General features: G+C 41.0%; 1 protein-coding gene across 1 annotated transcript; it reads left to right on the top strand.

Moving 5' to 3' along the window:
- The first annotated feature begins 2,874 nt into the window (after nt 1-2,874).
- fgfbp3 (fibroblast growth factor binding protein 3) lies at nt 2,875-9,685 on the top strand. The gene is made up of 3 exons (XM_026191184.1): nt 2,875-2,951; nt 6,160-6,436; nt 8,307-9,685. The coding sequence occupies exons 2-3, from the start codon at nt 6,165-6,167 to the stop codon at nt 8,746-8,748; spliced, it is 714 nt and encodes a 237-aa protein (XP_026046969.1). The 5' UTR covers nt 2,875-2,951; nt 6,160-6,164; the 3' UTR covers nt 8,749-9,685.
- The last annotated feature ends 13,886 nt before the right edge of the window (nt 9,686-23,571 follow it).

The following is a 23,571-nucleotide window of genomic DNA, read 5'->3' as shown; positions in this document are numbered from 1 at the left end:
TTCCTTTGCCTTTGTGATCACGCTGTCAGCTGAGGGTGTTTTTGCTTGGACTCATGTATTTGACCACAGACTGGGCAACTTTGTTAGTGAGGTTAGATACAGAACTTATTTTGAGATGAGTGGATAATGGGTGGCTAAGCTGAAGAATTATATATAAGACAAATCAAAGCTAAAAGGAGAGAGAGCACTGTGAATGTAAATGTTAGCAATTAACACACTGACCAGAACAACCTGACAAAGTCAAAATATGCCAGAATGTTTCTGTCTAAAGGTTTGCTAAGAAAATGAAACAAATCTCATTTCCTTTTAATCAAATATTTGAACACAGTAGTAGTTTTACAGAGTGCAGACTACGGTTTCTATTTGGCCTTATTTTATTGAAAATATATATTAAAAAGTCTCTGGCTGACAAACAAAGCCCTAAAAATAACGCAGGAAGATGGATCATCCCTCTATAAATTATTCATCCTCACTGCACACAAACGCTGACACACTGAGCTGCTTCTGTTAAAACTCGAGTAAACAATGCAGATCAGAGCGATGCCGCTCGGCTCGAGGAGCACTTATAACCGAAAACAAGGTGACAAATTTGTTCTTGATTGGCCCAGACCGGGCGGAACGGCGTAGTCATGGCACGGTCGACTTGTTTTTCAGAGTGTCCTTCTTTGGCCAAGAGGATTTTTGGCAGCGCTCGCAGGGGTGAAGAGAGAGGCGCACTCAGAGATCCACCAACCCCTGTGCTGAATGAGAAGGAGCTGGGCAGTGATGACAAGAGTGCCAGCAGGGGGTTAAGCTGTGACCCAGATTCCTGCACGAGCCTTTGTCCTGGAGAGGAGAGAAGATTCTCCTCATTCATCTCGCCGAGGGCTGAATTCGCGTTATGAATACAGTGACAGAGGGGAGGAGAGACAGACTCAGGCCGGCAGAAAACGAAATAAATGACTCTGAGTTTGCATGCATTATAGATCATTCTGCAGATGCATGCAGTTTAGCTTCAAACCAGTCACCGCTGCATTCTTTGTTTACTCTCCTCTTTTAAAATCACTGCTGGTCTGTGTTGCACGGATTTCTGGATGTGCATCGGTTAAAGTCACAACCAGCTTCAGAAGGAACAAAATATTTGTTTCCACATACGAAGTTTTATTCCAGGCAGATGTTTTAGCTTGGAATAAGGGTGTAGTGATGCTGTAATACTTTCTCTTTCAAGATTCAGTATGAATAAGAAATGAGTAAGTAAGGATGAACTGTTATGTATTATTTTGCTTATACAAGCTTTTATTGCAATAAGCAACATGTCATCATTCAGAGGGCTCGGCGGGAAAAATAAACACAGAATATCCTGAAAGTTTTAATCGTGGCATTGCGAGTAGAGCAGATGATGAGCAGCTTTATTATGTTTTCTTTCCTTGATTCTTTTTACACTCTAATAAGTAATGAACCGTTCAGTCGTCACCTGGTAAAGCAATGTTGATGACTGAAGCTAACAGCTCTAAAACAGCTTTTTATATTGGATTATTTTCTTGGTACCCTGTGTGCACTTTAAATCTTTTATTTATGCCATTATGTCTTTATTATGTGAAGCACTTTCCTTGTGACAAAAAACTTCTGTACTAATAAATTTGTCTTGCCCTGCTTTGGCGAGTGGGTCCCAAACTGTGGTCCAGCACCCCATAAGGGCTCTGGCTGAACTCGAGGCATTTATAACTGCTCACAGACCGTTCACACACTGTTTGCTCTGTAACGTCCTGAAAGAAAATCCCAGCAGCACCAAAACATGTTTCTGTTACAGGTTAGAGACTAAAGAAAGCTAAAGCACTGATCAGGGTTGAATTGTAAAAGATCCGTCGGGTTTTCCCAGATTTCTTCCTGTTAAAAGGCAGTTTTTCCTTCCCACTGTCTGACTCTGGGGTGAGCTCTTCTCTCACCCCAACCAATCACAGCAGATGGCCCCGCCCCTCCCTGAGCCTGGTTCTGCCGGAGGTTTCTTCCTGTTAAAAGGGAGTTTTTCCTTCCCACTGTCGCCAAAGTGCTTGCTCATAGGGGGTCACATGATTGTTGGGTTTTTCTCTGTATGTATTATTGTAGGGTCTATATTACAATATAAAGCGCTTTGAGGCGACTGTTGTGATTTGGTGCTCTGTAAATAAAACTGAATTGAACTGAAGTGACTGTGTCCCTGTGTGTGGGCAGCACACGGAGTCAGTTTGTTGGGGTTAAGGTTTAAAAACACCAAAGAGATGCTGGAAAACTGCGAAGAAGTGTAATTACATGAGCTGTATATAAAAGATGTACGTCTCTTATCAGTGATTATCACAGTCTCAGCTGTTACGCTCTATTCAAACAAACCCCAAACTTGATGTTTCTGTGACACAGTCAGCTGTGCCACACATTCATTTCCATCACACCCAAAACATCGACGACTCTCTGCAGGCTACAAAAGGCCAAAGTAAGTCAGGACAGAGCTCGTTTTTTAAGTAATCCCACAAACATTCACACATTGTCAGTAAGAAATGTTAATACGTGATAATTAACAGATTCATTAAACAATAACAGCTAGTCCTAGAGTTAAATGTGAGAGGACTGTGCAGTGGATGAATTTGTAAAGCACCTTACAACAGAAAACTCTCCAGTTAGGAACAAAGCGGCGTTTTCTCCCCGAGCTGAATGACAGCGATGCATCCAAACCCTCAAAATGTCGTCAGCGTGGCACAGAGCGAGGGACCTTGGCAAGTGTGTCCATTGTGCTGCTTTCACACATGTATTTTGGGGGGAGAATGTGGGAGGTGTCCTTGTTTTTTAGACTTCTTGGTATAGCAGTCTCCCCCCCCCCCAAACCACCCCACCTCCCTCCCTCCCTCCTCCTCCTTTATCCTCCTCTTCTCCCCTCTTTTATCCGAGTGTTTGTGGCCCCCTCAGTCTCAGAGCGACTCGGAGCCGAAGAGCGTCACATGGTAAGAGCACCGGGCCTCCACTCATCAACAGCTAACCTTCTCTTCATCTCCACTGCTTCCTCAAACTGTCTGAGAAAATATTAGACACAACAAAGAAAGGTCTTTTTTTGTTTTTTGTCATGACTTATTGATGAGGGTGCAAAGGGAGGGGAGGGGTGGTTGGGGGGGGGATTATTTTACTTTGTTTTTATCTCCAGAAACGTGACGCTTACTGTGAAAACAGATGTTTGGTGTCATTTTTGTTCCTGAAGATGTTAAAAAAAGGGAAGTGAGGGAGACAAATATGGGAGCGCCATGTCAACATACAACTGCATGAAGTGTAGCCATACACAAAGTCTTGATTATGAAAAAATGCTTTTATTATTTTCCTCCAGGTTTTTCAAAGCCAAACAATACCATACAATCGTTGCTCCGTTCTAATGCTGTGCATCCTGAAACTCTTTGTTCAATTCAGAAATGTCACTTTAGACTCTTTGGTGTTGATCCACAGGAACGTGGACTGTGGGATTTTGGATCATCAAGAATGATTGTTTTTCTATTTCTGAGGCTTTAAGGGAGGATTTTTGGCAGCAGCTTGTCTTTGAATAATCAAACAGCAGAAAGTAAAAGTGATGCTGAACTTTAGAAGCTGGGAGACGGGTTAGGATCCTTTCTTGAACTACAGTGTTTACTAATTTTATTTGTTTGTGCACTGAAATGGAGTCAAACTCACGTCCATCTGGTAAAATCTGGCTCTGCGTCAGATTTTCTTGACGTGTTTCTTGAGTTATTTTTTGTACGTGGACCTCGCCGTCAGTAATCACACACTAATTTGTACCTTGCTGGTAGAATTTGGCGACCTTTGTGTTTTGACTGTATCTGGCGAGCGATGTGACTGAGCATGTGTGAGAGTGCACGCTCACACACGTCACTTGTAATTCACGCATCGGCTCACTGGAAATCACAGCGGCCGTGAGGCCCGGGAGCCTGATGCTCTGCTGATTTAATTTTCCATTTCCAACACATGAATATTATTAATGGCTCTCATTCTGGTCATATAAAAGCATCATTACCACACAGTGCTACAGCCTGTTTTATTGCACTGACCTGATGTACGCGAGTAATTCCTCTAATAATCTAGATTGTGTTTACAGAAGAGTAATTGTGAAACATGATTAATCAAGCTTGTAGCAGCTAAACTGAAAACAGAGTCTATTTAAAAACTTTGAAGCTTAATTTTCACAATAAAATGCAAGAAAAGATGCGTCAAAAATAACAAACAGTCCATTCAGTTTGAATAAAGGATTTTTTCTGGAGGATAAGTAAATGTGGAAGTACTGGTGGGTCCTGAAAGCCTCCCCAGTGCTCACTGACAGCACCACGTCCGGGCTGGACTCCTCTTGGTGGAGTGTTTCTGACGCTTGGCTGATTTTCAATAAGCCAACGACAGACTCACCCCCCCGCTGAGTGCCCATTGTCCATTTGTTAACACTTAACACTCATGTGTCCGGATGCTCTTTGGCACTTCTTGGTGCTTTGGATTCTGATGAGAAACTCTCTTAAACTGTTTTACATGTTCTGGAGTAGAATCCGTAGTTTTGTATATGCTGCGATGCTAACTTCCTGTGCTGATGAAGTGTGCACTGACCCAGTTCTGTTGCACCAGTCATTAAACTTTTATTGTGCTTTCTATTCAAAAATTCATTTTAAAGTTGTAAACAAATCTGTTTTTGTCCTTTGATAGATACATTTTATGGGTTGATGCAAGAAGTTACCAGAAAGTAAAGATAGAAGAAGCTTTTATTTCTTTAGTGGCTCTGCTTACAGCCCCCGAGTCTCATTCAATGTTTACACATGTAGACAAGCTTAAAGCAGCAAATAAAAGCACTTACTGTTGGTTTTAATTTTATTTCCTTACTTCAAAGATTAACAGTTAAAGGAAAGGCTAGCGTGAAACTTTCCGAAAAGCTAAATTATCATCAGATCATAAATGCTGGCAAATACACTCTCGACTCTGTCCAACACACTATTTACCTAAATGTAACAGGTTAGATTCAGGCCATAGACAGACTACAGACATCTTGTCCTTTGTGCACACGGTTATGAAATATGAAGAATAGTGCTGCTTACTATTACAGATTACAGCTGTGCTGAGACGTATTCACAGCACACATCAAACAAAGCTTCAGTCAGAGAGATTGTGAAGTCTTTACACAGACAAATGGAAACAAATTCAGACAAATACACGTCTGTATTTGCAAAATTAACTTCAGCTTCACTGAAAAATACTCGACTCCGTGTCATCGAGGTACATCATGGCGATTCTCCAACACACTGTGGACTCTCCTGATGATGGCTCATTGTTGAGCAATGAAAAATGAAGAAAACCAAACGACTTCCTGTTCAGGTCTAAAAATATGACTGAATATTCTCATCTCACAGGAAAATATGAAGGAAATCTATTTGTTTGTTTTAAAGGATACAAACTTTTTTTCACAACAGCACAGATTTTTATGGCTCTGTGGAAGTCTCATCAGTAAGTTATAGCAGCAGGAGTTTTATTTGGTGTCAGAAACAGGTGTTTTGGACACACAAAGCTCAGTGGAACCAAGAAACCAGAGCTTTAAAAGAAGTGGCAACTGTTGCCTTTCAGCCCAAAAGCCTGATCTTTCTCCTGTCCAACTCACAAGCTTTTAATACCTAGATTGTTTAGCAAGAATGCCACCAGTCCCATGGTCGGCCATCCCTCCAATCCCCAAATATAATTTCTTTCCCATTTTAAATAAGGACACACTTTTATTTCATGTTCACGGGGACACGACTGAGTAAATGTCAGACTGGACAGATGAAAATTCCTGCTCAGGGATGTAAAGTTGGTGTCCAGAAAGACTGGAGGTTCTAACATTTACACAAACTGTGACTGTGCTGTGACTTCAGCCATCAGCTGTGCTCCTCTTCCTCCTCCAGTTGGCTGATAAGGGTTGTGATTATGTCACCTAGCACATAGCTTACACTCAAGAATATTACATAAAGCTGCAATGACATGATGGCTGTCCAGCTGGCACAAAGTCTAGTAATCATCTCTTTCCTGTAACCTTTAGTTCGATTGTCTTAAAATTAACTGGTGCTACCATTTTTGCCGTTTTCTCCAACATGAATTTAATTCCAGCTTAAAAGTGCTTCTAAATACTTAACAGCTTTCATAACCTTTCTTCCCTTCCCTGAACAGCCACAATGAGTGCCCTGCCATGTTGTGTCCTCGTCCTCCTCCTATTCGTCCCCATCCTCACTGAAGCCAAACGCCAACCAGGGCAGGAGAAGCCTGACAAACCCCGTCAGCCTCCTCCATCACCTCAACCGGCCAAGAGACCCAGAAATCGCTCCGTGCCAGGCTCCGGAGAGCTGACCACCAAGGAGGGGCATCGCTGTGTTTGGCAGACATCGGGTGAAGGTCTGGTGAGCCTGCTGGTGAACTGCAGCATTGAAGCACAAGGAGACCTGCAAAGGTGAATTATAAATCCTCTGACTAAACATTCATACTGGTGCTTTGCTCTTGTTTCAGACGACTCAGTGTTTATTTCCACTTAAAGAGACAAAGTCCTCGTTAGTTCATGTTAATAGATATAGACTTGATTTCTTAAGCTTCACTTTTGTTATGGAAATGAGGTGAGACCTTATTTTCCTGGTAAGGCTTTGTACAGAGTATCAATGTGAACACACGACTGTAGAAAAAGGAAAGAAGTTTTTGCACTCACTTTTAAAGTGGGAGTGGAAATCTCTGCAGGTGATTCACTAACTTCCAGTTAATTTAAATCCCAAAATGCAGACAATTAATTTCAGTAATGACCAACAAAGTCTACTGATAGCAGCGGAAATTAGTGTGAAAAATGAGCTGACAGCGAGTAGTGCACGAACAGACGAGTGTGTTTCTGAAAGAGCAGGACAGATCAGATCAACGACGAATCCATATGTACTCACATGTGTTGTGTTGACAATCAGGGACGTGTGCGGTCTCTGAAGCTGTTGTTCTCTGTATGAATTAGGCTCAGGGTGCCTTATTACAACGAAGTGTCCCATATTGCCTGATGTGTAGAATGAAGAACACAAAACATGATTTTTACCAACAGATCCCGACTAAATGAAGTTAGTGTTATTGATATTTTTAAAATCCATTTGAAAACTCATATTTATTTTATTGTTGTTTTATTCTTTTAACACAGAACTTCAGTCACAACCATTATTTTTAAATGTGGTTACATTAAAAGAAATCAGTTGACATGTGCAAATGCCCTCAGTGCTCTTTTCGCTCGCTTGTGAGGCTGCAGGTATTAGTTACAGTCAGTAACTTGTGTTGTAAAATTCAGATATAATTGTAACACAGTCCAGGTTTGCCTGAGTCCAGTGTATCGTAAAGACAAATCACTACTCCATAACCGATTCTGATGTTTCAGAGCTCGCTGTGTGCGCACTGCTGAGAAAAGACGGATGCTTTTGTGCTTCCTGCAGATTTCTTTATGGGCTGTACTCAGATTCTTCTCCTCCTTTTTCAGCTTTAATGATAAATTTGATTAGATTAAACTTGACAGGTACAAAGACAATTAAAGTCCATTAGGATCTATTCAGAAGTGCATTCAGCATTACATACAAAAAGTGCAGTTATATAGAGGGTGGGCCATTTATATGTATACACCGTAATAACATGCCCAGTGTGCTGCCCAACACAATGGGCAGCACATTGAACACATTTTATAAGTGGTCATAAACTTGTAAATAACTCATGAAAGAATAAAGTTACGTTGAAACCAAGCACACCATTGTTTTTCTTGTGACATTACCAATAAGTTTGATGTGTCACATGACTCTCTTCCTATTGAAAAAAAACAAAAGTTGTATCCAAGATGGCCGACTTCTAAATGGCCACCATGGTCACCACCCATCTTGAGGAGTTTGCCCCCTCACATATACTAATGTGCCACAAACAGGACTTTAATATCACCAACCATTCCCATGTTATTACGGTGTATCCATATAAATGCTCCACCCTGCAGATTAAAGCCTCTGCGAGACGCTGAGCCTCATCATGTGCACACACCACCATCATAATGTGGCACAGTTTGAAGCATGCTGCCTGCCATAAATCTTAGTAAATAATGTTTGAATTATTCATTCAAATATTACTTATAATGCTGACTTCAAGCAGTACAGAAATGTCATTTAAACCACTGAAGAGCTCGGAGAGAGAAGACGAGTGCTTTATGAGACTCATACCATTCAAACCATTCGGACACACTGGGTATAACGGTCTGTGCACATGGTGTCCAACCATGCCAAGCTTGTGGAGCTCTCTTGACTTTGGCCTTTGTGCTCCTCCTGCAGGTATTGGTGTCGTTACGCTGGTAAACCAGACCTCTGCCAGGCCTATGGGGTGAAGTCCAGCCAGTACTGGAAGCAGCTGGTGGGAAAGCTGAAGAAAAGGCAGAATGCCTGCGAAGGGGAAAAAGTCCTGAAGGCCAAAACCTGCAAGAAGGCGCCCGGAGAGGCCCACATGAAGCTCGCTCAGCGCAACGGGGAAGACGACAAGAAGGGAGGGAAGGAAGGAGGGAAGAAGAAACCAGCTGGTAAGAGTGTAGGAGGAGGAAGGATGGACAAAAGGAAGAAGAAGGAAGAGGAGGCAGAGGAGAAGAAGAAGAGGAGGGAGGAAAGGACTGAGGCCGAGGATGAGGAGGGAATGCAGAGTGACATGGAGCCGGTGCAGGCTTACTGCAGCGAGGGCTGGCAATCGGTCTGCTCTTTCTTTGTCAAGTTCTTTGAAGGCTGATGAGAAATTATTTTGGATTTATGATGGTGCGAATTCACAATCTGAAAACACTGGAAATCATGTTCTTAGTCTCATGGGAAGAATCAGGCAGCTCGTTTATAACAATATATATATTCTTTAATTTCATTTTCAACATGGAGCTGCTTTAATAAAGAAAAAAACAACTGGTGTTACATTTGGACATAAAAACTTTTATAACATCAGCTTTTTATAGAGTCTGACTTTTTTCCTCTAACCAATTAGCCCCATGGCATCTCCTTAGCTATGCTACATTGGAGAAATAATTACTACCAGGTAATATAAATTATGCAAAACCATTAAAATTAAAGGTGTTAATGTTCATTGAACATGATTAATTTATTAGAAAATCATTAGACTGTTAATTTAATCTGAAATGGGAAAGAGTCGACCTGTAAAGGTACTTTTTGTAATAACCTTCAGTGGGTGTGTCAGGCTTTCCAGGTGTTTTAATATTTGTTTTCAGTTCAGCTCACGTTTCGTTAATGCAGGACTCACTGCTACAGTTGGCTTTACACAAAACTTCTCATCAGCATGAGGCTAACAGTATAAACCCCATAATTCGCATCAAGTTTCTTTATTTGGAAAAAATAAACCAATTCGTTTGTATTAGATTTCACTTTTTGAGTACGTTTAGATTTTGGACGTGTGTCTTGCCATCATAGACGTGTTTTCTAGAACTCAGAAACTGAAAAGTTATTTTATGTCCAAATTTTCTGATAATACATAAATGTAATAATTCTGTGGGCAACAGTGAGAATAGTGATTTTTAAGTTTAATCATGTGTATTTTAGTACTTCTTGTTTTCTTGATGTGAAACTTTTTTTTATTTTTTACACACACTTTGTGTAACTTTTTCTAAATGACTGTTAACAATGTTGCAACTCGACAATAAAGTGCTTCAAATTTCCCTTTCTAATCATGTGATTAACATTCAGTAGTCCATGCATTCACCCCATATCTTTACACATAATCATAATATTGTGATGACATCTTGGCCATTAAAGGAGAACAGTTTGGGAGTTTTGTGGTATTTACACGAGTAAAAACCACACAGTGCAATATTTTGGTTATAAGAGTTAAAAAAAGCTTGACTTTTGAGCTAAACATGACACAGGAGAAAAATAAATGTGCTGCCTTTGTTCTTTGCTGAAGATCAATGCTCTCCACTGCTCTGTTGACCCAACCATGCTCAATGTAATTAATGGACAGGCTGGATTTAATGGAGAATTTCTGTTTCGCGATCTTCTCGTGTACATTTTATTTAGTTATGGAAAATAGTGCATACTGATGAGACTTCCATAGAGCCAAATGACATGAATTCTTTTAGCTATGGGCAGTATGGATGTTTAATGACGCCAGAAACACTTACTGGCAATTTTATTAGGTGCACACTGCCTCAGTTCTTTGTGGCATGGATTCGACAAGGTGCTGAAAACATTCATTGGGATTTGTCCCATTCCACCACATCCCAGCGGTGCTCTACTGGACTGATATCTAGTGACTGTGGTGGCAGTCCCAGTACAGTGAACTCAAAACATATCCCCCACACCATTACACCACTAGCAGTAGCCTGAATGGCAGAGAGGTCTTCTACTACTGTAGCACATGTGCTTCAAGGTTCAACACGTAATGCATTCAGAGATGTTTGCTGCCTGCCCAGTTACTGTTGCCTTTCTTTCAGGTCGAAGCAGTTTGACCTTTCTCAAGGCATCTTCCCCCAAACCACCGGATGTTTTCTTTGTAAACCCCAGAGATGTTTGTGTGAGAAAATCCAAGAATTTCTTAAATACTAGGCCAGCCTGTCTGACCAATAGCAAAGGGAAGGAAACTTTTTAAACTCTTTCGGTTTCATGATGAATAAAAAGGTCACTTTCAGCTCATTTCAGACAAAGCAGGCAAAATTAGCAAAAAGCAGAACCGTTTTCAAAATACTAAATAAACATGAACTACAAAGTTCAAGAGGTTCAACTAAATGGAACAAAGTGAGCAGGTGACAGACGAAATGCTGGCTTCCTCCCACAATCTAAAATATGCATGTTTGTTAAGTGGTGGTGAAGATAAAGTGGACCTCAGATTGGTTTCTTGTTTATGTCCTTTGGTCTATTTTAGGTCTAGTTATTTACTTTGTGTGTACTCACTTCCTTGTTTCAGTTATCTTGGCTTCCCTGCATCAAACAGTTTTTCCTGCTTGTCAGCCTGAGTCTATCTTCTCCACCTGGATCACTGGATTTTCTGTTTCTACTGCTTTGGGTTTGACTGAATAAAGGTGAGTTTTTGTTCATCAAGTTAGCCTGACTGTTCCCCTGCACTCGATACAATGACACACAAAAAAAAACCCACTTTAGAAAACCGTTTAAATACATACATGAGGTAATTTAGGAGAGAGGACACAGCTGGGGAAAACACGACACAGGTGAACAGAATCTAACGAGACAAGGGAGCTCAAAACTACACACATGATACAAGAGACTAGCAAAATGAAACAGGAAGTAGCAAACAACAAACAGTGATGGAGACCTGACCACAAGACAGTTTGTTGCATATGGAGCTCTTCTCTCACCCCAACCGGTCGCAGCAGATGGCCCCTCCTCTCCCTGAGCCTGCTTCTGCCGGAGGTTTCTTCCTGTTAAACGGGAGTTTTTCCTTCCCACTGTCGCCAAAGTGCTGCTCATAGGGGTCATATGATTGTTGGTTTCTTCTCTGTATGTATTATTGTAGGGTCTACCTTACAGTATAAAGCACCTGTAGGCGACTGTTGTTGTGATGTATAAATAAAATTGAATTAAATTAAATCAAAGCTGTGACGCTGGTCTGGAACCTAAACTGAATGGAAGTTTGGGTTCCAGACCACATTTTCTCCAACCATTTATTCACATCTTTTTCTTTCTTTAATTCACTGTGTGTGTCTTCACTTAAGTGTTGCACTGAATTTCATCAGAAGTCACAGGAGTTGCTTTATATTTGACACACTAACCTTCTTCCACATAGTCGAGGTCTTCTGCTGGATCTCCCCTCCTCCAGTTCTCCAGCAGACACAGTTAAACAGAGAAACTCTAAAGGTCATAAAAAGCCAGACTGGAAAGAGTAATCAGGTTGATGGGCTGTTATTGCAGCCTTTTCATGTCTCGCTCCACATCATAATCACCTCACCCACTTCACATCTCCACAGTGGCCTGATTGTCCTTGAACTACACACACACACAGAGGAGGGAGCAGCATGGGTCACATCCTCCATAGATCGGGACACTAAGACCCCCCATGCTGGACGCTGGCTGCCTGCCTGTGAGGACTCGGGCACAGCGAGGGTCTGGCAGCTCCCTGCTCTGCTTTTCTTCCTCAGCTTTTTCTCTGCACTTTTCATTTTTCCTCTTCCCTTTGTGGGCACACACCTCCACGCACACTGCCAAACAAATCCAACACTCCTGTGAGCTGCAGATGAAGTCACAGAGATGTTCTGGGAAACAGATTTCTCCTTTGTCCTTCAAGAAACTTGGTAAATCCTTTTCTGGGGAATTCAGCAGTTAGAAGCTGTTTTATCTCTGAATGAACGGGAAAAAAGTGTAATTACATCAGGAGTTTAACCAGTGATAAGAAATCTTTATCAGCTAAACACCTATTTCCTGTTGCAGAGATGATGCAGCGTAGCTCCTGCCAAAGTCAGTCCCAAAGGCTGCAGTAAAGCACGAGACGTAACTAAAACAGACTGAAGTCTAAACATGACACTCACTTTGGTTTTTTGACATAGCTCGTAACCTTATATATTTTTCAGGAAGGCTTGCATAAGAATCAGATTTTATCTGAGCAGCGTAGAGTTGGTTTCAGAGCTGTTTGTGGGACAGTTTAGATGACTTTGATGAAGGACACTTCAGTGTATCCTCAGGTGAAGGAGGTAATCAAGGAAGCACTGAAGCACCTTTCCTCAGTATCCAGAGAACTCAAAGTGCTCTGAGCTGCAGATACTTCAGGGTTACTTCATTCAGCAGCGCTGAAACGCAGAGAAGGTTGTCTGTGAAACAGAAAACAGGTGGAAACATAGTAAGGCACCACTCAGAGGAAAACCAAAACTTGGCAAAGATATGCAACGTAACGTTTTTTTAAAAAAGAGAAAAATAGAACCTCTCAGATAAATGGCTGAAATCATTTTTCATTGTCTTATGATTTCATTACCTGGAAGCAGCGAGTGGATGGCAGTAACAGCGAAGCGGGTTTAGGGTTTATGCACAGGTTCAAACTGTTCTGGGGTTTTATTAGAGAATAAATGAGCTCCTTCAGTGGAAGGAAACTATAACTGTTTTCTTCACACCAGCAGGATTTTTCCATGTCTGCTCTCACATAACGATGCCTACATTTCTCACCAACTCAGTAATGAAGTGTTTCCAAGCATGTCGATGAATCTTCTGGGCAGAAGATAAATTACTTTTGTTTTTAGCTGTTTTTTTAAATCAGTGTGGCCTCTCATGTTTGTCCATCACTCTACTGCCATCTCCAGGAAATTCGCTATCATTGCAAATGATGATGCAAAATGTGCATTTTCTGAATAAAGACATCGAACTTGTAGGACTGTCATTAAGGTCCTAAACAACAGAAAACCTGAAGCTCTGACTGACTGTTGCTTCAGAAAATTAGAAAGAAAGTCAAAATCTCATGAAATTAGGAATAATTCACAGCTTTTGAACAGTACTGCTCAGTCTTGTCTGTATAATATTGCCTTTAATGTACACAGTATACACTGGCAGTGTTGTTCTAGTGCATATTTTATATATTGTGCAGATAACGTCCTTCTCTTCCACCACGTCTACGTCCATTCTTGTCCACAGTCTTGTTAGCTTCCACACTGACTGTTTGAATTCTCTCTTGCATGGTCTCCCCCAAAAATCCCTCCATAAGCTTCAACTGTTTAAAACTCTGCTGCCCGCATTATTACCAGACCCCCTCCCCCCTTCTTCAGGTTCACTGGTTCCCTGTGAAATTCCAGATAATATACAAACTTCTTCTGCTCACCTTCAATGCCCTTCATATCCTCACTCCACTTTACCTTTCTGATCTCTTAAACACGTCAATCTTCTTCTTCTATCCAGCTTTCCGTGCCTTCTTTGCGCTTCAGCACCATGGGAAGCAGAGCTAAAAGCTGGTGGTGAGGCCCCCAGATATTCTGAGACCCCCAGATATAAGAAGCACTGGTTCTCTCCCCCAGTTTAAATCCCAACTCAAAACCCATCTGTTCAAATCTGCATATTCACTGTGAACTTATTGTTTATTTTATCTTGTGCTTTTTGTTTTCCATTGTTCTTCGTTGTCATTGTTCTATTGTTAAGTGTCCTTGGGTGACTTGAAAGGGGCTTTTAAATAAAATGTATTTTTGTATTATTATATTATTGTCTGTGTGGATGCCCTGACAGACCCCCTACATTAGTTTATGTTAACTAACTAGCAACAGAACCCAGTGGAAAACTAAAAATCTATTCTGGGGAGTCACGTTTGTACCGTTCCAGGTTACAATGAGTTTGCTATTAAAACCAAGGTTGTACCGTCCACTTTACTCTCTGTCTCTTAAACAGTAAGTGGTTCTTCACTGTTGGCTAACTAAACTGAAATGGGAAAATCCACCTGTCAGCCATAACATTAGGGTTTGTGGAGCACTTCATGAATAAACACAGTATAGAGGAGAGCCTGTTTTAGTCTCATGCTTCAGTCACTCAGGTGTACTGAGAGGTGGAATCAGCTGATGTCCACTAAGTGCAATCAGCACCATTTTATCGGATAGAACAGGTTTTTCTTTTTAAATTTCAAATACATCCGAGCAGTTTAGACTAAACTTAATTTCCTTGTTTTCCCCTGAGTCATTGGTTCTGTCACTAGTTAGCTAACATAAACTTAGTTGCTTCTCAGAGGCTTAAATTAACTATCCAACCCAGTGACGCCATGCTCTCTACTGGCACATGATGATGAAAACTATTCTAAAACACTTCTTCCTTAAAGCTTCACAGGCAGCGTTAAACCTATGATGCTTTGATATATGCAGTGTTTCATGTCCACTTTAAAACTGACACATGCAAAGTAATTTACTGTGTACTTTGTTTAATCTTACTGAAAATGGTAAGTTAAAAATGATATGAAGACAACATTCTGAGCAGCAGCTAATGCATGAAGCCAAAGTTCACCACCAGAGGTCACCGTGAGATCACAGCAGAAAAAAACCTCTCGTGATTTAGGGAGAGACAGAAAACCCGTAGTCTGTCCATGCATCCGTTTTTTTAACTGCAAAGAGGTCATGATGGGCTGTCATGGGGTGGGAGGGGGGTACACTTTGGGCAGGTCTCTAGTAAAGAGTCAAATATAGACACATATAGGAACGGAAAAGGTGCTCAGCTCCTTCAGTTTTATACATTTAGGTTTATAGCAGTCATTTATATCAGCTCATCTACACTCTTACAACAGTGAGTATGGTTAATTATTCACTAGTTTTATCACCTGCCTTATTTCCTCCCTGACTGTCCTGTTTAACTGTGGCTGCTCTCCTGATAGCAGCGTGATGGTTAAAACGTGAAAAGTGGAGCGTTTCACACATCAGTGAGCTCTTACATCAGTCTTCTTTCTCCATCCAAAGGTTGAGACATGATCGAGGACTTATTCTGGTTTCGTTCTCACTGTGACAAATGGGCCCAGTGAGTCTGGCTACTCATTTACTTTAAAACACACAAACCTGAAACTGAACAGCCTGTGGGCAGGAGAGTTATATGATGTCCGAGTGACACCAATACCCGAAAGTGAAAGATATTTATACCCCTGGAGGCATACGTTTCTATTTTGTGCCTGTAGTGACACGTGAAAGGGCCGTAGAGCTTTCCTCTGCTTACAAACACACTTCAGTCTTGTGTCAATTCCTGTGTGATCAGCTGTAAAGTGTGAATTCATGTTTGACCACTTCCTAAAACACCGTATGTGCTGCAGCAGCATTTGAAATGCAGGAATTTCACACAACTACAGTTTAAGACCTCAGGAAGACAAGCTCACTTTGTTTCACCTGCTTACTGTGTTTCTGATCCAAGTATCTGCTATGTCAAGATGAAGCACTTGTTTTTTTAACATGCTGTCCTGCTCTGCCTCGCTCCCATTTTTTTGGGACAGGCACGAGGCTCATGATTTCCTGAACAACAAATCATTAAACCACAGAAAGAATAAAACATGGACTTAGCTTCCAGGTCCACTTGGAAGTGGAAGTGCTTTAGGCCTGCATTCTTTCAAATGCTCACTAGGGGGCGTCTCCCTTGATTGCAAAAAGACTTGTGGTCCTGTAAACACTTTACTGCTTATGGGCTAGTTTTACATTCATTTCTGGCTATAATCGATAAAACATTACGTTTATTTAATACATTTTGCTCAGCGTGAGTGTCAGAACAACTATACTCACTGCCTAACGACTTGTGATTGATAAGTCATTAGCCAATAAGCATGCAGATTCTGATTCACCTCTCAGTCAAAAGTTTGCAGCTGGCTGTAAACATGTTTATTAATCATCTTGGACTTTTGAAAACAGGAGTCTAGTAGAGGTGACTGGACAAACCCAATTATGATCTAACAGAAAGGAACCACGTGAGAAAACGTGTGACTAGGCGAGCTGGCAAGGTGCACCTTTAGAAAGAGTCCTAACTATTTCTGCAACCACACCGACGGGGCTTAAATAAAGCTGTTTGGAAGTAATGAAATCTGTGCTAATGTGTTTATACCAGGCTAATGTGGCTCTAAAGCCACCACCAGGTAGCACATCATTACCACCTTCCAAACATCGCTGATATTAATTTTTTTGTCCAAACATATAATATATTTCACTGTTTTTCTTTGTCTGTGCTTTTTTTTAGCTGCTAAACCTCATAAACCTTCTTCTTCATGGATGCATGGACGTGGTTTCTCTTTCAGGTGCTGCAATAATCATTTTGTTGATGCTAAAAGAATACGGATCATTCATAACGCTCTTATTGTTTGAGTTTGGCAAATGAAGAAACCTTTGGACCTTCAACTGACTAAATGCCTCAGACACAGCATTCACAGCACTCTCAAAGTCATTATTAGTGCAACTTTGTTTTCAGCTATCAGCTTTAGATCTGTTTTAGCTTAAGCTAATTTTTAGAGTGGCTTCACCTTTTAAATATACGAACCAATGCATGCTCACGTTGGTTTTAATAAAGAATAAGATAAAACACTTTCTGTGTGTTTGTATTTAATTTTGGTTCAGGTGCATTAAAATACTTTCAGTTTGGTATCTGACAAAATTAAGCTAGAGTGTTTTAGCTGTAGTTAGCTATAACAACCATGGAGCAGACAGACTTGTTGACCTTGCCTTATCCTCCTGCGTTGGCCTGTAATAACCGCTACTGTGAGTCCCTCACGCCGCTGTCATGATATTTACACAAGCTGCAACATCGGTCAAACATCAGTCAGATTACTCTCTGGCCTCAGACAGCTGGCTATTTATTTCAGGATCACCTGAGCATGAGGTGACAAAATCCAAGAGTGTGTAGGTGTGTGTGTAGGTGTGTGTAGGTGTGTGTTCTACATATTTTTTGTGTTTGAAAATTTTCCAACATAGAGTGAGCTATATATAAATGGACAATGCATAATGTTTGTGCATGTATGTGGGGCCAGGACTGACCTCATTTCTTCAAATAGTTCAACAGGGCCTGTGTGAAAGGTTAAAGAGGAATACAAACCTTAGTATCTGAATCTAAAAGATTATATTTTAAAAGTAATTGGCTCCCTTTGTTACGCATTAATTACCTGCGATTAATCACAGTTTTGGAAAGCTGATATCAATTTCACTGCCACACTGAGGCCAAAGAAACATTGTCCCAAGAAACAACTTAGAAATAAAGTCATTGACATCTGTAAGACTTAGAAAGGCTTACAAAGCCTTTCTAAGTCACAGTGAGACCTTTTATCCACACATAGGCAAAACCTGGAACAGCGAACCTTCACAAAACTACTCCAAGGCTGTAGAAGAACCCTCAACAACCTCAAAAGAACTGCAGGCCACATGTGTCTCAGCTAAGTTAGAGTTTATGATTTGACACTATGAAAGAGTCTGGGCAAAGACGGCAGCCTGGGAGAGTCCCAAAGGGAAAACCAGTGCTGACCAAGAAGAACACATAGGCCCATCTCACAAGAAAGAAACATCAGGATGACTCCCGAGACTTCTGGCAAAATATTCTTTGGACTGAATTTTTTAAGGTTTGAGTCCCGTTAGATTTGGGGTAAAACTAACTTCATAAAAAGAACATCGTGGCAACAATCAGACATGGTGACATGGTGGTGGTGGTGTGATGGCCTGGGGCTGATTTGTTGCTGATATAATTGATGGTAATGTAATGTAATTCATTGAACTCTCCACCAGAAAATCCTGAAGGACAAGGTCCGGCCATCAGCTTGTGCCTTGAAGCTTGAGCTGATGGGGTATTAATGAAATAACCCTCTTGATTGCGCTCATCAGTGTGTTTGGCCAGATGGGATTTGTTAAAGGCTGTTTTTCTGGCGAGGGCAGCATGACCTTGAATTGGATAAGTGTAAGAGAATGATTAGCCCACCTGCTAATGTGAACTAATTACTTGATACCCAGCATAGCAGCTAGAGAGCTAACCCCAGCTTGCTTTGTCACTTTTTGGACGTGGAGTTTGTGTCGGAGTCTGGTGGGTTGGGCAGAGAGTTGTTTGGTGGCATTAGTGATTAGTGGACTCCATTTCTAAGCTAATGTTAGATCCAGTCTGTTTGGGCACTGGCAGTAAAGAAAAGGCTCCAAAACTGAAACAAATGTTACCTAACTCACATTTAACTCTTGTTTTAGCAACTGAGCTACATACAAAAGTCAGTGGTTCTTTTCCAGGTTTTAATTGTCTCATGTTGCTTTTATTTAGAAATGGAATCATCATTCAGAGTTAATCCAGAGGTTATAATGAAAACAGCAGCTGGGTGTGACAAGTGGAGCAACAGGTGGGAATTTCTATCATGCATGACAGGCAATTCTGCTGAAGCGGTTGGTGATTCTGGATACCTGTGCAGGTGTTGTCAGTTATTCTGGTTGATTAAGCCTTTTCAAACCAAGATGGCATCTTTCTGGTGGTTTGCTATTTGGAGTGACAGATTGCATCCTGAAGATTCTTTGGACAAGATTAGGTTTGATGGCTTAGGAAATTCTCACAGCAAGACACTCGACCACATACACCAACAGATGTCTTAAGCCTCAGGTGCCACAGATTCAAGGAAGTTTGAATTTGTGCTAAGATAAACGGGTAAGAAAGGAAAGATCTTTAAAATTGTTCGACAGTATCTCTTCAGTCGGTTTATGTACAAGTGATTATTTAGGGCCAATAACCAAAAGTGTCACAGTCCTCACTGACTTCACCAAGGTTTGTTTGTATTTTGCTGTCAATGTCTGGGGGCGGGACCCATTCGGGGTCTCCGCCCCTGAAGCTTCACATCTGGGATAATCAACGCACGTGCAATGAGCCCATCCGTGGCCACTACTTGAACTATGCCATTAGTAAAGCCCCGGCTCCTTAGTAAAAGTATAACCTAAATATAACATTTAAATTTACAATAATTGATTACACAGCAGTGGAGAGTAGACTTTATCACAGTAGATGTCTTTCTGAAAGCGCAGTAACTAAGTTTAAGAATATAATCCACCCACTGTTATCATCTTCAATGCCCTGTACCAACACAGAGCAGAGCAGCTATCTGAACGCTACCCCAACAGAGGTCGATTATCTTGTTAATAATTTTACCTCCTTACTACGTACGACTCTGGATACTGTAGCTCCAGTGAAAACTAAGGCCTCAAATCAGAAGTACCTGACTCCGTGGTAAAATTCTCAAACACGTACCCTAAAGCAGATGACTCGTAAGCTGGAGAGGGAATGGCGTGTCACAAATTTAGAGGATCATCATTTAGCCTGGAGAAATCATTAGAGAAAAAATTACTCATAATCATCTCACAGATGTAATATTATCTACAGCTACTTTTAGTACCATTGATGTTAAGTTAGATTCTTTTTCTCCAATTGATCTTTCTGAGTTAACTTCAATAATTACTTCCTCCAAACCATCAATGTGTCTTTTAGACCCCATTCCTACAAAACTGCTCAAAGAAGTCCTGCCATTAATTAATGATTGTCTTAGGAATTAATTAAAGATTTTCCCTGCGTAAGCAATCTGGTCTGACTGGAAATGACATCTGCAATCAGACTCAGGATTTAGTCAGGGTGAGACGAGCGTTGTAAAGGCTAAGTTGGCTCATTGCTCTATCAGTGTCATGAGGCGCAGACGTGCTCGCTGTGTTTAGAGTGTCTCGGATTACAACAGCTTTGAAACAGCGATCCCCTAATCTGTATTAAAAGAGGTCAGATTAACGTTTATTAACATATAACAAAAACAAGATCTCACATGCACATTGTCATGTTTGCTGCAGACACACCTACGACTTTGTGCCAAGACAAACACAAAGACAATGACCTGCATTTACCTGCAGAGCTGCTAAATAGCTGCCAGAGTTTACTCATAAAAATCTCTATTTTGATAGTGGATCTATCTACCAGCCCTGGGCTTTGCTATTGTTTTGCGTCACTCAAATTAAACGGACTGCTGGATGTTGTTTCAGTATCTTCATTAGGTTTGATGCTTCGGGTCAAAACTGCAGCTGCAGGAAACTACGAATGCATTTGCTTTTATATTTACATCTACATAAGAAACCAATCTTTCTTTATAATATATAACATATTTCCATAGGTTCAACCAGTCGCAAATTCACAGACTGTTGGAAGAAAAGATTGCTAAAAAGATTCCTTTTGGAATTGTACTTCAGAAGTACAGAAAACTTTGACAGAATACACAAAAAGTGAAATTATAGAACCTCAGCAGCAACAACCGTCTCCAGACAATCAATCCCTGCTTATGCTTGTGTTTTAAGCAGCTAAACTTTTTCAGCAGTGTCTCAGGTTAACCATTATTTTTTATTATTGGGGTTTTCAGTCATTCTCTTGTTGGTTCATCTTGTTACATCACCCAGCCACTCCTACACTTCAGGTCATGGATGTCTGCCTTTTGTTCTTGTAAAATAAGTCATGATCTAGAAGAACTAAAGGGAACCTGTAGGTTATTAATGTCGGTCAGGGTCTTCTAACCAATTACACTTGGCTGGACTTGCTGGCTTTGACTCTCTGACACTTGCCAAGCATTTTCAAATATCTCTCACTCATGCTGTGGCAACAGTGCAGGTCTCACAGGAAATGTGAGTATGTTGCTGCCTAGACCTGTGTTTGCCTGCAGTGAAGCAAGGTGAGAACAGACCGGCAGTTGCCTCTGTAAGATGAGCTGTACGGTCAAAAATACGACTAGTCAGACCTTAAAGTCATACAAGGTGATCTGAGTCTCACGCACACTCACATTATTTTGGTATTTAGTTTAGTTTTCCAGTTGAATACAATTTAATGATTTAAAGTACAAGTTTTGTCTCATGCTACCAAAGAATATTGTTGTACTTTACATTATCATGCTTTGCATGAACAAGGATATTATCCTTTTCCACCTCATGGTGTGATTTCTGCAGGACACCCACTCTCGGGGGAACAAATGAAAGAAATGATGAATTCAAGTAGCTCGTAGTGAACTCTTTTGGTACACATCAGTGTTATTGCTGTTTATTATTGCGAGTTAAAGGTCAACCCACATTTAAGAAGTGATAACAGAGCTTTCAAAAGGCTCTACAAACTGTCAGGCAGCTGTTAAACCTTTTTTTAGCAGCAATCCTGTAAATCCGATTTATACTGAATACTTAATTTGTCCAGCCTTTGAGTGCTTGCTTCGCTGCTCCTATTAAATATTTATTTACATATAATGTGTCTGTTGGCATCCAACAATAAAAGTAATGGTTTTAAATTTTCTTTGAGCATTAATTATTTACCTGTGAGTGATGTATTCAAGAGTTTCTCTTAAACCAACACATGGCCCTTTAGTCCCATTTCTCTCCAAATATTTAAAAATTAAAAGCTTTTGTTGGAGTTTTTAAACTCTGCCACTTAAGTGCTTGAAAATGCTTGATGTTCCTGCAGAGTAATGAGCCTTCTGCCCCTGCAGCCGATGCAGTTGTTTGGCGTTTGCTAGTTTGAGTTCAGTGCACGCTCGTACAGGTGCTCACGCATGCATGTGGCTAATCCCCAAGCAACAGTGCTGATGCTGATGAATTTGCTCAGGTGTTGAGTAATAACGGGATTCTTGTTGCTTATAAAGTGGAATTAAAATGTCAGATCCTGTGTCCTTCTGTAATATCTCTGTCATCTAAAGCCGTCAAAGGTCTTCGCTCCATTTGGGATCGAGTGGCCCGTTTGATGTGCCTGCACTGTCTCAGCAGGTCTTAGCACTAATGCGTGCTTCTATTTCTGGCATTGTCCAGTGATGTCACACTGCATTGTTCAAGAGCGTCAAGGTTTCACCAGCAGCCAACTGGCAACGCTATGAGCAGAATTCACTGTTGCATTTCAGGTCTAGTTTATCTATTTAATGTGTCACCACTGCTTAGAAACCAGGTCTATTTTGACTGTAGGCTAAACCAAAACCAGCTAACTAAACCAAAATGCAATGGATGGAAAACTACGTATTCCCTGAACTGTTTCCACAGGAATGAAGTCATTTGCGAAACACTTTGAAAATTTCAGTAATCATGCCGGGAAAGTCAAACTCATTGTTTTTAATCGCCATATTATCTGGGGATGGAGCTCCTTGGTGCAGCCTGGGCTGATTATATCACTCACACATGCCACTCAAGCAAATACCAGACTGCAGCCAACAAGGCATCCAGTGACAACCAAAATCCAGATCAGAGGACCAGCGACCTGACCCAGCAACTGCGCCCTGAATACATGTGTAAAAATAAAACAAAAACAGTGATTTGCATTTCTATATCTATATTGTATAAAAACACATCGGCTTTTAGCTGCAAGGACTGATCAAAAGACTTCATGGTATGTGTTGTTTCAGAGCGTGAGCAGGTCTGATTAGAATCTTTATTAACGATTAAATGTACAGAAATGAGAAGCAACTGTTTAAAAGGAAAGTTCTTGCTGTGTAAGGACTACTGCTCCATTACTGATAACGATACATATACTGAAGCTTCACGGAGGGTTAGGGTGAGGGTAGCTGGGTTATAGAAGCTTATAAAAACCATCCAGGACACAGTGTTTAACATGGTCACTGCTAACATGCTGACATGGTCACTTAAAACTATATTCCATCCATCCGTCATGGATTAAATCTAACCAATCACAAGTTACTTTTCTTTCCCAGTTTCTGAGATCTGTTCCACTGAGTAATGAGGGTTTTCTTTAGACATGTGACCACAAATCACATGACATTAACTTGCCACTTTGGACGTGTAACGATGATGGTGAGGATGCAGGGTCAAGTGAATAAGGCCGCAGTCACACAGGCCGAGAACTCGGGTTAATGATGACTGTCTGGCACCACCGGCTGTGAGGGAAAATGATGTCGATGGCAGTCGCTGGGAAAATGAAGAATGTTAAAGCCCCAGTTACACAGGCCTACCAACATGGAAACCTATCCTCTCTCTGATTCTAACGTTGGACTCTTCAAGGCCTAACCTGCTTTTGGAGCAGCATTTCAAGAAACTTAAAGAAGTCCAGATGCAGACCAAAGTTTCTTTTAGTTTCTGTTCCAACTCTCAGTATCACTGTGAGTCCACTCAGTTCTAACAGCTTAGTCCAGCCTGATTCAGCTCACCCAATCCTTTCACCCACTGTA

This window comes from Astatotilapia calliptera, chromosome 13 (assembly GCF_900246225.1).
Source record: "Astatotilapia calliptera chromosome 13, fAstCal1.2, whole genome shotgun sequence".
Taxonomy (NCBI): Eukaryota; Metazoa; Chordata; class Actinopteri; order Cichliformes; family Cichlidae; genus Astatotilapia; species Astatotilapia calliptera.
This window is presented reverse-complemented; position numbering and strand designations above follow the sequence as displayed.

Excerpts from the sequence above, each read along its gene's own strand:
- fgfbp3 (XM_026191184.1), top strand. The coding sequence starts at position 6,165 with ATGAGTGCCCTGCCATGTTGTGTCCTCGTCCTCCTCCTATTCGTCCCC. Across the intron at positions 6,437-8,306 it reads GCACAAGGAGACCTGCAAAG|GTATTGGTGTCGTTACGCTG; the intron begins GTGAATTATAAA and ends CTCCTCCTGCAG.